General features: G+C 35.3%; 1 protein-coding gene across 1 annotated transcript in view; it reads left to right on the top strand.

Moving 5' to 3' along the window:
- Positions 1-14917, top strand: part of LOC104626465 (regulating synaptic membrane exocytosis protein 1-like) — a gene marked incomplete at its 3' end in the record, with an annotated part of 211901 nt that overhangs the window by 147292 nt on the left and 49692 nt on the right. The window contains exons 25-27 of the mRNA XM_010294397.1: positions 6683-6754; positions 12045-12227; positions 13569-13681. Of these exons, the coding sequence (XP_010292699.1) occupies positions 6683-6754; positions 12045-12227; positions 13569-13681 (368 nt within the window). The remainder of the gene's footprint in view (positions 1-6682; positions 6755-12044; positions 12228-13568; positions 13682-14917) is intronic.

Genomic DNA, 14917 nt, shown 5'->3' with positions numbered 1-14917 from the left:
CAGAGGACTATACTGAAATTTAAAAGTATGCATATATGTAGAGAGAGACTTACAACTCTCAGAAGCCCAAAATAAAACAGCAGCTTAGATAGCATTGCTGCATTTTATTGAACTGTTATAAAGCACCTTTTATAGAGAAACTTTTCTGTTTGACTGAATGGTCACAAGCCATGAAATAAGATGTCTAATACAACAGAACATCATCTGTGTTAATGTTCTTTAGTCTGTTTTTAGCTGCTTCTGTAAATGTTGGTGGTGTTTCACTGTGGTGCTTTATAATATGATAAATATTTGTTGTAGAGCCTGTTCTTGTCTAGATGTTTATTTTTATTTTTATTGGTTTTATTTTCCTTTTTTTTAACAAACTGTTCCTAAGGGGAGGATAAAAACCCACAAACTGATATGTTGGAAGTCTTGGTAACACTTGCTAGTTGATGTATGGAAAAACTGGCAGCGTGTGTAAATTCTGTCCTAAATTAGGATGGTCTCTATGGAGCAGGTTTTCCTAACAAGGTAGGTTTTGGTTAAAACCACCAGTGCTTTAAATAATTTTTTACACTGAATACCATCTATGATTAAGTCTTAAGAAAGTCATGAACTTTCTACTCAAATCAGTTTTGGTATTCCATTGCTTTGGCAGTAGTACTTTTTTTTTTTTTTCCAGACAGATCTGCATTTATTTTAAGCAGGCATAGTAATTTCTATTGAAATGCAAATTCAAAAATTTTCTTTGAATTTTTTGTCTTACAGTAAATAACAGGATACAGATGGTTCATGTAAATAATCCATTGAATGTGTAAAGTCTTAGGAAGTTGCACTTAAAACTGTAAGACTGCTTTATGGATAAAGCTCAATTACTGTAGTGCTAGTGCTTACCTTCTGCTAAAATCTATCCACAGTACATATATTTGTACTGTAATTTGTCATGATTGCTTGATACTGGATGTGTTCCACTAATACGAGGTGGGAAGAGTGTAATTTTGTTTGGATACCATTTCTTTTTTTATTTGAGTGAAGCAGCATTATAAAATTAAATTTGAGAAACATTACTTCAAAATTGTGCCTGTATCTGACTGCATTTCTAGAAATTTTGCCAACACATCCCTTTAATGGGATAGCTATTAATAGTTTATAAATGCACTTTGTATTTTTTAGGCATTTTTAAGTAATTTCACTTTCCATTTTTCAAGTCAGTGGAAAGAATGTCTTTGACTTCAGTGGATCAGACTTGATAAAAATCTTGTTGTCATTGAAATTATTAGAACTAAATCATAATAATATCATGTAACAGTGAAGTTAGGTTTTCATCTAAATAGTGCCATCCTTAATGCAGAACTGTAAGCCTTTTGATGCCAGATGAAGTCTTCTGGAGAATGACTGAAATAATCTAATACCTGTTAGCAAAGGTATTACAATAAAGCATCTATAGGACATGGAATCTATTATGGGAAAGATTCTGAGTTGGAGAAACAGCAGTCCAATGTTCTGAGTGAAATCAGTGCTGCCTTATGCTTGGAAGTCTTGCAGGTAATCTGATCATCAAATCACAGTGATACAGTCGGTTGGGAATCTGGGAGTTTAGGCTAACCCCCAATCCTGTTAACTGGTTGCAGCCTCCCAGTTCCAGGATCTTTCTTCCAGATTAAGGGAAGTTTGGAGAACATTGGGTTCTTTGTATTGCATGCCCAATACAAAATAATAGCCCACTTTGTGTGTAGAGTTACACACATTAAAGCAGAGTTAAAACACCATTACAGGTACTTTACCTTTGTTTTTTACTCTTCAAGTTTACATTTATTCTGATTATTTCCCATAGCTTTGGCAGTTGGCCAACACCAGTCAGTTCTATAATTTACAGGTTTTTAAGATGTGCTTGTATCAGTTGGACAACTGATACACTGGGTCTTGGGGAATGAGTGTCTTATGGATCAGCAGAGGTAACTAACTAACTGCTTATCACCACTTTCAAATTGTATTTTCACAGATTAATTGACTTTGACAGATGTCATCTTACTCTTCATTTGAGTACGTTCCAGATTTATCTTCCAAATTGGCCCAATTTTCATTTAGGGTGCAATCAAGAAGATCTATTTCTGAATACATTTCTTAAACATATACCTTATGCATTATTTCTAATTTTGATAATCTAAATTCAGGTTTTGCAACATTGTATTTATTGATAATGATTCATAACATATATTTTAGTAAAGGTCTTGGCAAGATTGTTGTTATTCTGGAATTCGTTCACTTGCCATATCAGAAAAAGTGACTCCTTGATGTAACTTGACAAGATGAAGACATGGGTCATATGTTATTTCAGTGTTAAGAATTAAGAAGTGTTTGGTTAGTATCATGTATTTCTATAAGACATTTTAAAGAATAGTTCTTGGTATAAATTTGGTAGCATCATTGCTGGGAGGCTTTTTGGTTTTTGTATTAGAAATGAGAATTAGAAAGTCTGCAAAGTGAGAGACTTTCTGGTGACTGGAGAACTGCAAAATTGTGAAATTGTAAGTGATGATAAAAACAAGGAGAATGAAAGTTGAGAATTTAATGGTAGGTGGGAATTTTATTCAGACTGTTCTCTTTGGGAAGTATGCATATAATTTCAGCATATAACGAAGACTGGATAAAATAAACCTCATGTACTTTCAGTTAAGAGAAGCAGCTTTTGGCAGTCATGCATGCATCTGTAAGAATGCTTGTCCAAGAATCATCCTGAAGCCAGCTGTAGAGCAAGTACCATTCTGGTACTTTCACAAAGAGAACTTGAGGTGCTGTGCACTGCCACTGGCAGACTGATGTGGCCTGGACGATCCTTTCTTGTCTTTCCAGCAACACTATGTGACTTGGTCAGGGAGGCAGTTTGGCAAGACATGAATTGAAGTGCTAGGAATGAGTGTGAGGAGCTGCCAAGCCATCAGAGTAGTTGTGACCTCCCAGCTCACATACTGTGTAGATCCAGCCTTTCAGAAATCTTCAGGAAAAAGCAGGAAGTATTGAACATGACATTCTTGACGGCTTTAAGGCTGCATAAATGAACAGACTCACTGCAAACCACTGGGCTCTATTGTACAAGCCAGTAGTAAATAATTTAAAATGTTTGACACTGAATTTTATAAAAATGTTATTTTGTCACTTTAAGAATATTAATTTTTAATGTTAATAGGAATATTATCATATTTCTGTGTGTAGATTTTTTTTTACACTCAACAGTGATAAATATTTTGGGGCACATGTGTCTTTGGAACAGGAATTGTGAATAGCTTGTCTATGTAAAATAATATATAGCGCTTGTCTGTATATGTAACAGGGCCTTATTGATCTGGGATTCGGTGTAACAGTTGGCAGATTTTATGACCTTAAGGAGAAATTTTAGCATTTCCTCACCATAATGGAGATATAGATGCAAATTTATTACATACCCTAGATTATTAGTGGACTGCAAATTTTGCTGATTTTTCTCATTAAAGCCAAATTTGTTATTTAAAAAAAAATCTTACATTGATGCACTTTATCAAGAAAAAATATTTTTTTACCATATATTCCATAAAAAGTAAACCAACAAGCTAATAATATTTATGCCGAATTGAAAGCTGTGAACAAAGTCTGAAGTTCTTAAACATCTTCAGCAGAAGTGAAAATAATATAGAAATTAAGAAATGTTCTGAACTTTATTTGACTTTTTAAAAAAAGCTGAATCAGTTATTCTGCTTTGCTATTGAATTGTTAATTATTACTGTAGCAGACAGGCTGGCAACAGAATATGAAGTTTTCATCAAAATATATGAAATTATGAAATTTACTTGCATTTTCTGGCAAATTTCACAATATGGTGACAAAGTATGCATTTTTCAAATTCCTAAGGGAAGATATTCTGTGTAGGTATATGTACAAATCCAATAAACAATACTGTAGATTAATTCTCAAGAAGGATAATGGGAACTATTAAGCCACAGTGCTGCCATTGAGCATATAGATTATAAAGGTTTTTTAAAATTTTGTTGTGGTTTTCATTCTTTACTTTATTGCATCTTACACTGTTGATATTATGTCTAAAAATTGTCACATTTCCTTAAAGTTTATGGATTAAATCAGTGGAAGGGGAAATGAGGAATATAGCCTTTCTCAGCAGATAGTGCCTTAATGCTTTTGGTTTATATATTTGACTGCATGTCTCCACCTTCACTGCATGTGACCATCTCTCTGTTTCTGCTCATTCTGTCCAAATTCACATCCATGTTTCCAAATTTTGTGAAGAACAAGGACGCTGGAGTCTTGCATTCCAAAACAGGACAGTGTAGACCACCTAAATGCTAAACCTGGAGCAGCACAGAGGTATCCTTATTTACTCAAATCATAGTTCCAAGTAAATGAGGTATTGGTTATAGTATGTTCTTCATATGCTCTGCATAATACTTTCATATATTTATTTTTTTCTTTTTATGTGTATGTACATATATGCATGTATTGTTCATAGATAAGATTTAATCCCACGTAAAGTACATTTAAGAGGTAAATTTGCATATGACGTGAGTGTTCTTATCCCTGGTGCACTTCTTCATACATAGTACATGGCATGGAAGGACGCCTACCTGTAAATATGTACCTGCCAATGCCCACAATGTGCTCAAGCTGAGCCAGGACTGCGAGTGCTGTAGTAGGCTGTTGAGCTGTATGGAATTGTATACTGTATCATCTTAGCAAGAGGAAGGAAGCAGAAAGGAAATTGTGATTTTAAACCTATTTCCAATGTGTGCTGCTTACAAGGACAGCACAGAGAGCAGAGAAATAAGTATATTCAGCTCACTAGTGCTGTATGTTACTTTCTCACTCTTCACAGGAAAGCATGTCCCTACTCTCAGCTTTTCTATCCTACAAAGAGCAGTCACTATGTGCTCTTTTTCTCCATTGCACAGTCTAAGCAAGTGACACAAGAAGTAAGAGCAAAATAAGCCCCAAACTCAACCAAACAGAAAATGAAGAGGGTGACATCAATTGAGTGATCATGCTGCTGCATTCACTGGATCTAACCATAGCTTTAGACACTTTGCTAACCTTAGGTTTTAAGTAAAGCTTACAGCATTTTATATGTGTTTTCCTGTGTATCCACCTTGTATTTGTCCTCGTAAAGGAAAAATAAAAAAGCAATGTGAATATACAAAAAAGAAATCTGGAGCAAATAAGTTTGAGGACAAAGGTGATTTTAATTTTTAATCTGAGATACTATTTTTTGGTAAGAAATTACATTCTTTTAAATCCCAGAAAGCATCAGGTAATGAGCTCTGCTCATGCAGAAAACATTTTGTATTCTGCTGCAGTATTTTCTTTGTTGTGGAGCATATTACATCACAATATAATGCTCATCAAATATTGCAGTGGGTACAAATCATGAAAATCCACTGTAATTGTATTCTTTGAGTAAAATTTGGTGTTGCAGCTGTTTAGGTATCTTCCAGTTCAGACACTGGATTACTCTTCATAACCACAAAGTTTTAAAAGGAGTATGTATTTTTTTAAATATTATTTTTATTTATCTGTTTTGCCCACAGTAATTCTTTTAGATCTTAATATATGACATTCATTATATTGTTGCAAGTTCCTATACATGTTTCTTGCACTGATGTAAGATGCAAGTTAGGGTTTATCAACATATCTGGTCTAACAATGCATAATCATCATTTGCTGGTTTGACCACTACTGAAATACTCTATGTATTTTTATTCTAAAAACAAATATATATTGATGATTATGAGAGATTTAAAATTGTAAATCCTAATTTGTAAATGCTCACATTACTATAGATAGTAATGGAAATTTTGGAACACAAAAGCTTTGCAGAGATTTTCATAGTATATTTATAGTCCTGGGTCATAATAGAGAAACATGCTTTACCTTCGTTCTTACATTTATTGACTCATGTTACTGTTCATTGTTCTTATTTACTATCAGAGTAAATGCTTACATTGTCAGTAATGTGACACTAGTAACTTACTAGTGCCTCACTGTCCAAATGTCAGATGAATTTCTATAAACGATTTACATGGGAAAGGAGTGAAGGAATGAAATAAACTTCTAACTTACTTATATTGACTAGAAAAAAATAGAATTGTTTTAAAGTGTTTCTCAGAAACCTAAACAAGTTTTAATACAATGAGATTTTTGAGAAGCCAAGTTTTTATTAATATAGTGACAGCATTATTTAAATCTGATATGATGCAGTAATTGTTTTGCTTTTGAAATTTAGGTTTAAAAGCAATTTTTAAAGTTTACATTTGAATAGTGTTTTCTATTCCTTTCTGCAACGTTTTTTTCCTGCTGTCTACTCTGCACTTGTTTTTCATGCTGTCAAGAGATGACTAAAAGGCTTCTGAGGAGGCATTGTTTCTAACCACATACAGACTGTGAAGTGGGAACTAGCTGCACCATTCAGTCAGGATTAATGTTAACTCCTCTGTTCTGGTGTTCATAACTTTCACACCATCAGCCTCAATCAAACCTAATCAGGGCCATGTGTCTTAAACCTCGAGTCACCAGCCTGTTCATGAAGATAGTTGTCACTTTTTCATCTGTCAATCATTTCTGTTACTAGCTTTACAATACATTAATAAGTATATAATCTTCATATTTTTGTATTCTTTTTCTTCTTTGTTTATTTCTTTTCTGACATGTCATTTCACAGGCAGTCCAGAAAAGTGGAAAGATATAGCAGCCAAAAACAAACTAGGAAAGGCTCCGCAACTGAAACAGAAAGGTAGGATTGCTGACCAATGAGTAAACATCTTATATAATCAATCTGATTCCACTGTTTGGAATATACCTTTAATATGACTTTTAAAGTAGAAAATCTGTGACAGTACCAAATGTTGTTGTAATTCACAGTATCATTTACTTTGTATCTATATTATTAGCACTGCTTGCTGTGTTGTATACATAAGGAATTTTTCTGGCATTCTCCATTATTGCAGATAAACTCAATGGTAAAGACTAGTAGCTGATACATTTTATGAACCAAAATCTGAGACCCATTGCCACTGTCTTAATCTCTGTAAGATGAAATCTGGAAATGCGTAGCATTTTCATTAGTATGGGACTGTTTTCTGTGCTTTACCACTGATCTCTCTTCAAAAAATCTTGTATGTTTTACAATAACTTTGAGGATGAGAAAAAGATATTAACAGATTAATAACTCAAGATGTCTCTGATCAAATTAATTTCACTTTATAATATAAAAATGTTGTTAGGCATTTAAATATGTATAGAAAATTTTCTATTCTATCATTACTAATATTAATATAAACACCGGGAGTTTAACCTTTGTATTCACTGAATTTTCCTGTACTTGTATTATCATTGTAACTTTTGGCTTTGATATTACAGTAGTATAGGGTTATGTATTGAGATTCTTAAGAAAAAGAGAAAAAAATGTAAGAAATCATAAGTACATCTAGTTAAGTTTTAAACCCTTTGTGTTAGCTGAAATAGGAGCAGTGAGGAGGAATGGGATCCTGCCTTTGTCAGAAACAGATTTATGTTACCTGGATTAGCAGAGGAGGAAATTTTATATTGTGAGGGTTCAAAAACTTCTACGAACAACCACAGACACATTTTTATTTTCAATGAAAATGCACATTATGTAGCAAAACTTCAGAGCTTTTGTTTTACTTTACTGCTTCAAGTCCCAGATTATTGTTCCTGATCTGAAAGCAATGGTTACATTTTTCTTGGTTTTGATGATTCTGTTGTCAAAACAGTGCAGTTGCTTTTTCACTTTAACCCAGAGAAATTGCCTAAATAGCTGACATCCTTGCTGTGTTTAAACCAGGGACAGTTTTGCCACTGAGATCACTAAAGCCTTTTTTTCTCTTGTTTTTCCTAACTCCTGAAGAGTAAGAGGAGCCACTGGGACTGAGGTCCAAGGGGCTCACAGTTCCTGCTAACCATTCAGACTATATGGTTAGAAAGCTTGACACAAAACTGAGAAGGAAGATAAGGTGGGAAAGAGATATGAATTAAATGGGAGGGGGGGGAAAGGGAACATAAACATAACTAGAACTGTGTGGCAACAGAAAGGGTAAGGAAGGAAAAGAAAATATGAGATTCTGATGGCAAAAGGGCAGAGCAAAGAGTCTGAGAGACACTGGCAGAGTACAAAGGGAGGTCCCACAACACTTGTAATTCGACAGATCAGTGTATCTGTGTATGCATTTATATTTCAAACCCAGTATTTCAGTGTGTGGACTGGCGGCATCTTTCTTCTACAGATGTTAAGATCACTGCATAGATCAAAATCATATACCTCAATCAACCCTGTTTACACTAATTAGTGGTTTACACTCATCTCAATGTATGGAAGGTGTAAATCATCATCTTGGAATACTTAGAATTTCAGATATTGCAGGTAATATAGGAACTGATTTGCAGGGACTGTGATTACGAGATGTTATGCTGAATGCATTAGTAGCACATTGGCTCCATGTCTCAGGATTAGCACGTTGTTATATTTACGAAGAAGAGGCCTTTCTGGGGCTTGGGCAATGTGTCTCCCTGCTTGAAATGACCAGCCCAGGCCTGAAATTTTGAGGGTTGTTTTTTTTTTTTTCCTTGGATATTTCAAAGCTGGTTTTTGGTTTTAGTTTTTTCTGTTAATAACATAAAATTGAGGATTTATTCATGTATATAGATAGCGTGAGTCTGGAGGCCCCTGTGAAATACTGCTACAGTCTCTATATACAGAATTTATATGGGATTTAATGGATTGGAAGTTGCTACTTCAGTCGTTGCTGTGCTGAGATAAATTTGGCATTGAGATGGTAATGATTGTAGTCACTACCTAGTGCTAGTGTTTGGAGAGGAGGGGAAGGTGTTGTTGGCTTGAGGTTTTGCGGAGCGGTGTGGGGTTTTTTTTTTTATTTTTAAAGCAGTGTGAAATAGCTTTTCACAGGTGAGTAGGAAAACTAATAAAAAAATTAAATAAATCTGGTGTGTTTGTTTCCTCCAAAGTTAAGCAAAGTTACCAAAAGTATGAGTCCCCATAGCTACATTTTTACTTTCTAGAAGAGAAAAGCTGTCTCTGATTTGTAATGATCTTAAGATCAATGAACCCGGTGCAACAAGAGCATAGGGAAACATGAATTGTGCTTCTTTTTACATCTCCATGGCACATGGTGTAGGTTTCTGTTTCTGTAAAACGATTCACTGCTACTAGTTGTGAGACACAAATGTTTAAATAAGTCTGAGTGCTGTAGTTTGGTATTTCATCATAGATACAACATTGTTTTGATCATAGGACAGGCGATTAACTTTCTTGTCAAAAGGCAAATACAACTCAGGACTATTTCTTCCTCTGTTTCTTAGATTTGTTCTTTATTTTGCAATTTGCAGATCTTGTCTGCTATTAGCTAAGCAGGTTACTGGAATAAGGTATCAGCATGCTATCAGCCTCTCTATAAAGCCTTTCAACATAGTATGTAAGATTAAGTTCTCTATGTATTGTGATAGCTGAGGAAATGTACATAAAAGGGAAAAATCAAACCTTTTCAGGATAGTTTACAGAGCCTAACAGTTCTCTTAATAATTTGATGAGATAAGCCTTCAAGATGGGATTCAGTAAACTCTTCTGAAGGAGTAAAACTGATCACATGAAAATCAAACATTTTCTGTGCTTGTATGAATGAGCAAAACTGTGCTAAAAATTGTTTCATCCCAATCCTAAAATATTTGCTTTCAGCCCTAACTGCGTACCCCAGAAATGCCAGATTTGAGGTTACCTGTCACATGTTATGGTAAATAGAGTCTTCAACTGTACTTGCTATATTTTACATAGGACCTTGTGCCAGGGGTGCGCTGGATTGGCGATGCTCTCTTATTCTTATTTTCTCTTTATAGTTCCGTTAAGTGGAAGCATGTTTTATTTAGTACATGCCACTGAGACATCAGTCTGAAGAGAAAGGAATTTGAGTTTTCTTGCTAGAACCTGTAGGATTCCCCTGTAAACTATTGCCGGTTGAATTAATAGGTTTGCTGCTTGCAGTGTTACCTTCCTCTGTGAGAAATTAGGAGATGAGATACACACATATGTGCTTGTTGCAGTCTCATTGCTTACCAGGTATCATTTCTCTCCCAAATTCCTCTCCTCTCCATACTTATCTCAATTCTGTCTTGTTTCCTCAGTCATACACTAAATTTTGTCTCCCATGCTCGTTCCTTTTTGTCTCGTTCTTCTGATCAGCCATTTGCAGCCTACTTCCTTTCAGCAACTGATCTTTCTTCTAGACCAGCAAGACCTTAACTCCATTCTAGTTTTTCTCCAGTTCCCTCTTAGCTCTATTCTTTATTTGCACCCCAAGTAGCATATTCGTCTTAATGTAATACCCCAGCTAACACAAGTCTTAAGCTTAATTTGTCTTCAGTTAAGCAGATCCTCTATCTTTCTCTAGTGGAAGGGTACATGTCTGTAAAAAGGGTATTGCTGAAAGAGCAGGAGGTAAGTTTCTGAGACTCAGGTAAAGTGTCTGTTCTGTTACAGCAGAACAGACTCTCCTAGTGCTTCACTGGGATCTCAGATAAATTCCAGGATATTTAGTCTCTAAAATGAGAAGAATCAGAACTGAGAACATGATGACTTTGATAGATTGGAGCATTCATTCATAGTAAAAGCAAGCAAGCACTTTCTGGCACAGAGTGGGATCCCTATTCACCTTATGAATCTTACGATGTTTAAACATCTGATAAACCACATCCTTAAAAGCTGATTGCACGCAATAGTTGGCATGGGTTACTTTTACAGTCAGCATGGAGAAACAGGCATTCTAAGAACTCCACTCATATTCATTATTGGAAGCATCTCTTAGAATCAGGGGAATAAGTCTCTGCAAGAATGTTACGGTTATCACCAGGGAAGCCAGGAGTTAACTTGAAGACATGTTAGGGTTTAAGAGAGAGAATACACCAAGGACAACAGAATCCTGGTTTTGTTGCATTGTGACTGGACTTCCATATAAAGTCTTAGTGATGAAATGGCTTTGAAACCTGTTTGTTATCCTTGGTAGACATCTGTATGTTACCTCATACATAAATTTTTTTTTAGGGTGACTTTTCAGTGTATGATAGTCATGTGAACTAGACAGTCCCTTTGGTTACTTTGACTATGTCTTGTGGGAAAGTTGTGCTGGGTGTGTAAAGGGAGGCTTCATAAGTCTTCAGAAATTAAAACAAAACAAAACTAAAAAACCCATAATGAAATGATGTCACAGGAAGCTGAAATTTCTGAAATAACAGCAAATACAATAGTACCACTTGCAAAATGCTGCACTGTTGGGAAAACAAGGAAGAGTAAAAAGGCAGTCAGAATTCTCTGTCACTCTCCAAACTTGAAAAGTTTCAGGTTATCTTATACTTGCAGTGTATGCAATTATTAAACTACTAATAATTATGCTTTATTATATTAACACAATTAATCATTGTACTGCATATTTTAATTATTTTTTCATTAGAATTCCTTCAGAACTGTATTTTGGTTTTAGGTCTTAAAGCAGAAAGATACTTAAGAAGATTCCATATTTCAAACTCCTAGGGAAATCAAGGGAATTACATATATGTGCTTAGATATTGTCCTTTTTTAGGACACTAATTGAAATGCAGTTAATATTTTTAATAAAGATAAAAGGTATGTTTTAGAAACAGAAATGCTTTGTGGTAAAACTAGGTATTCATAGCGTACTCTGTGCTAGTACTTATGTCATACGTGTTGTTATCTTGTTTTTGCTGTGTTTAAGAGGCAGCTAGAGTTTTTGGCCAACTGTCTGCTATATGCAGTGCAGTTCAACAGTTCCACAATCACGGTCATGTGTATCTGTAGTGGTGTGTGTTCTGCAGTTCATAACTTTGAAAATGGATTTGCATTCAGAACTAGCAACTTTGATCTGAAATGTCAGCCCTGGTCCTGCAGCCAGGATTTGCCATGTTCTTTGATGGAGGGGGGCATGGGAAGGTGTGCCTGGAGCTAACAACTGAACAGTTTCTTTTTGGCCCTGATGTTTTAGGGGTCTGCCACCATGTCTTTCTAGAAGGGGACTTCCAACCCCACGAACGACTGAACAGCCAGTCATTAGGGGAAAACATCACACTCGCTCAAGGTCGAGTGAGCACTCTAGTATCAGACCCTTATGCTCTGTACATCACCGAGCGCCCGGAGGGTCGGCACCACCTTCTCCACTTCTGACAAGGTTGCTATTACGTGTACAGCACAGCTTTCATGTTCTGCCTCCCAGGTGTCAGTGTGGTCTTGTACTTTCCTGAGCATACATGGCACATTCACTCATTCTGGCACTGTAGATTATCCTCTCTTCATGGTATTTACACTTCTCCCATATCCTTTATGCTGCCTATCTTCACCATCCAGATGGTACTTCTTGCTGTTGAACTTAAATAGTTATGCGATGTAAGAGTAAAAAATTGGCTGTGTTTCGTCCTTCCATTGTTGTGTTTTGTTCTGTATCCGTGTGAAAATTATATCGAAGTATTTTGCTTAAACACTGTGCAGGAGATCGTGTGCTGTTCACACAGCTAACTCTGATCTTACAGGCTAAGAGAAAGTTAGTTGATCTATGTAGTGTGAAAGCTAACAGCGTTTTGAACTTGATCAAATGTGTTACTTAAAATTACAAATTTTTTAGTTGCAACCTTATTGTAGTAGATAAAAAGTGCTTATCCACTATAGTGAGAGTGATGTTACTGTAACTGGCAGGGGCACTTAATAGTAAGCTTTTCCTCTCAGCAGTCTGCTTCTTATCATCTTTGGTTTAGTTTCTTAAACTTTTTCCCTAGTTATTAAAGGTGACCCTACTTATTTTAAATGCAAACGTACCAGCATTCCAAAGGTGTTTGATGTTCTACACTCAGATGCTGTATCTATGTATAACAAATCAAGTAGCCAGGGTGCTCTGAAATAGCGCTAGCTAGAATTCCACCACAGGGGTTTAGGATATTTACTTAGGTAAGAATATTAAAAAATCTGGTACATTCTTTGTGCGCACACACGCACCCACTCAATACCAAGGTTAAAGGTTTTCTTTCCTTCATTGAATTCAGGGAAAAACACATTATCCCATGGGAATAGATACTTGCTGTTCATTTCTCTGTGGCCTTGTGCAATTATTGCATCAGTACAAAGGGAATACAAAAGTTAATAAAACATGGAGGTGGCATTTTGTATTGCCCTTGTACCAGTGCAGGAGAACATACATAAAATGTGAGTCATAATCATGAATGGTTCTTAGAAAACTGTTTTTCATTCAGTGGTTTTTGACTAGTACTTTGTTTTGAAAAAAAACCAACAAAACAAAGAAAAATATTTCTCCTTAGTTGAAGGTAGTTAGAGCAATTAAACGTGAGGCCTTTTAAGTTTACTAAGTATCCAGACCTGCGTATGTGCATATGGCATACACCAAATGCAAACTTCTTCAAACCCATCTTCAGTATATGCAACTTAATGTGTGTTTAAAGTTCAGGATATAAAAATCCTCTTCATTTGGGTTATTTTACTTTTATCTTCATTTCATTTGCAGAATACATCAACAAGGAAGTCCCACACAGTCTCCTCCTGCAGACACATCCTTCAGCAGTCGCAGGGGAAGACAGCTACCGCAAGTTCCAGTAAGAAGTGGCAGTATAGAGCAAGGTATCAAATAATGAGCTTATGATAGCTCAAACTCTTTGATTTCTTACTTTTTTTTACTTAAAGTCTACTTTCATAACTACATGTTCAATGCTATAATTCTACAAAAGAAGCAATAGAAGAGAATGAAAGCATACTTGTAGCCTGGGAAATCCAGTAGAGTTTGACCAGTGGATTACTACACATGGTTTAATTACCTTAATTTTCTAGTGGCCTTTTATGTTTGTCTACTTCAGAATTTCTATTAGAGTTGTGGTAGTTTCCAACAGATATCTAGTTTGTATTCATCTAAAGAAATCAGGCGCAAAGATTTTGACAACATTCTGACAGTCTTATTAATTTCTTATTTTGTGGTTTATATTAATTGTTGTGCATTGTTAACATAGATTAATAATAAATATCACAAATCTGTTTTTCATCTGGAGTTCATAGTTCAGTGATTAAAGAATGAAAATAATCACCATGGGAATGTGAAAGCACAGGTCATCAGCTCTTTCTTTCTTAACAATAAACGGATCAGGCAAAGAGTGCTGCTCTTTTCTGAAAAAGACAATGTAGACCTAGTGGTTGTGGAAGACGTTTTTCACATATTAATATCAAATAAGTATGAATATTGCTGTTTCCTTTTCTAGCAATATACTGCACACAGAGTATGAGCTATTATGGTAAAATGAAGTGGCGCATTGGATAATATTTGCACATTCAGATTTTCTTCTGTGTTTAAAAAGCCTTGTTGACTACAAGCAACAACTGAGACTGCCATATACCACAGGGTTTCTTCTATGTGGAAATTAAAGAAATGATTCTAATGATGAAATACGGTAGTGCTTTAGAGAACTGTTGGCAGACCGCTTTCTTTAGTCCATAATGTTGCTTACCACGACCTTCTTATCATGATAGATTACCATATGATTTTTTTGTACAATGGCTTACCTGCAGTCAGCTTACATGAATTTTATGGTTTTGAGATGTGATGGCATACTACACCTTCAATTAACACATATAAAAATGTAGTCTTATTTTATACATGTATTTATTCTGAATTATTAATCTATCAATACAAGTGAGTTTTATACATTTTAAAATTTGCATTCGAGTCCTCTCATTTTGTTTTGTAGTGAATCTAGGACTGTCTGGTTTATAAACTAGTTACAAACTACATTTACAGCTTCTATTTCTGCATATTAGTAAGTTGGGAGCTTTTTAGGGAAATGTAGTAAGTAATGAATTTCAAATTTC

Source organism: Phaethon lepturus, unplaced genomic scaffold (genome assembly GCF_000687285.1).
Source record: "Phaethon lepturus isolate BGI_N335 unplaced genomic scaffold, ASM68728v1 scaffold4269, whole genome shotgun sequence".
NCBI classification, from domain to species: domain Eukaryota; kingdom Metazoa; phylum Chordata; class Aves; order Phaethontiformes; family Phaethontidae; genus Phaethon; species Phaethon lepturus.
The sequence above is the reverse complement of the archived record's forward strand: the minus strand, read 5'-3'. Positions and strand labels throughout refer to the sequence as shown.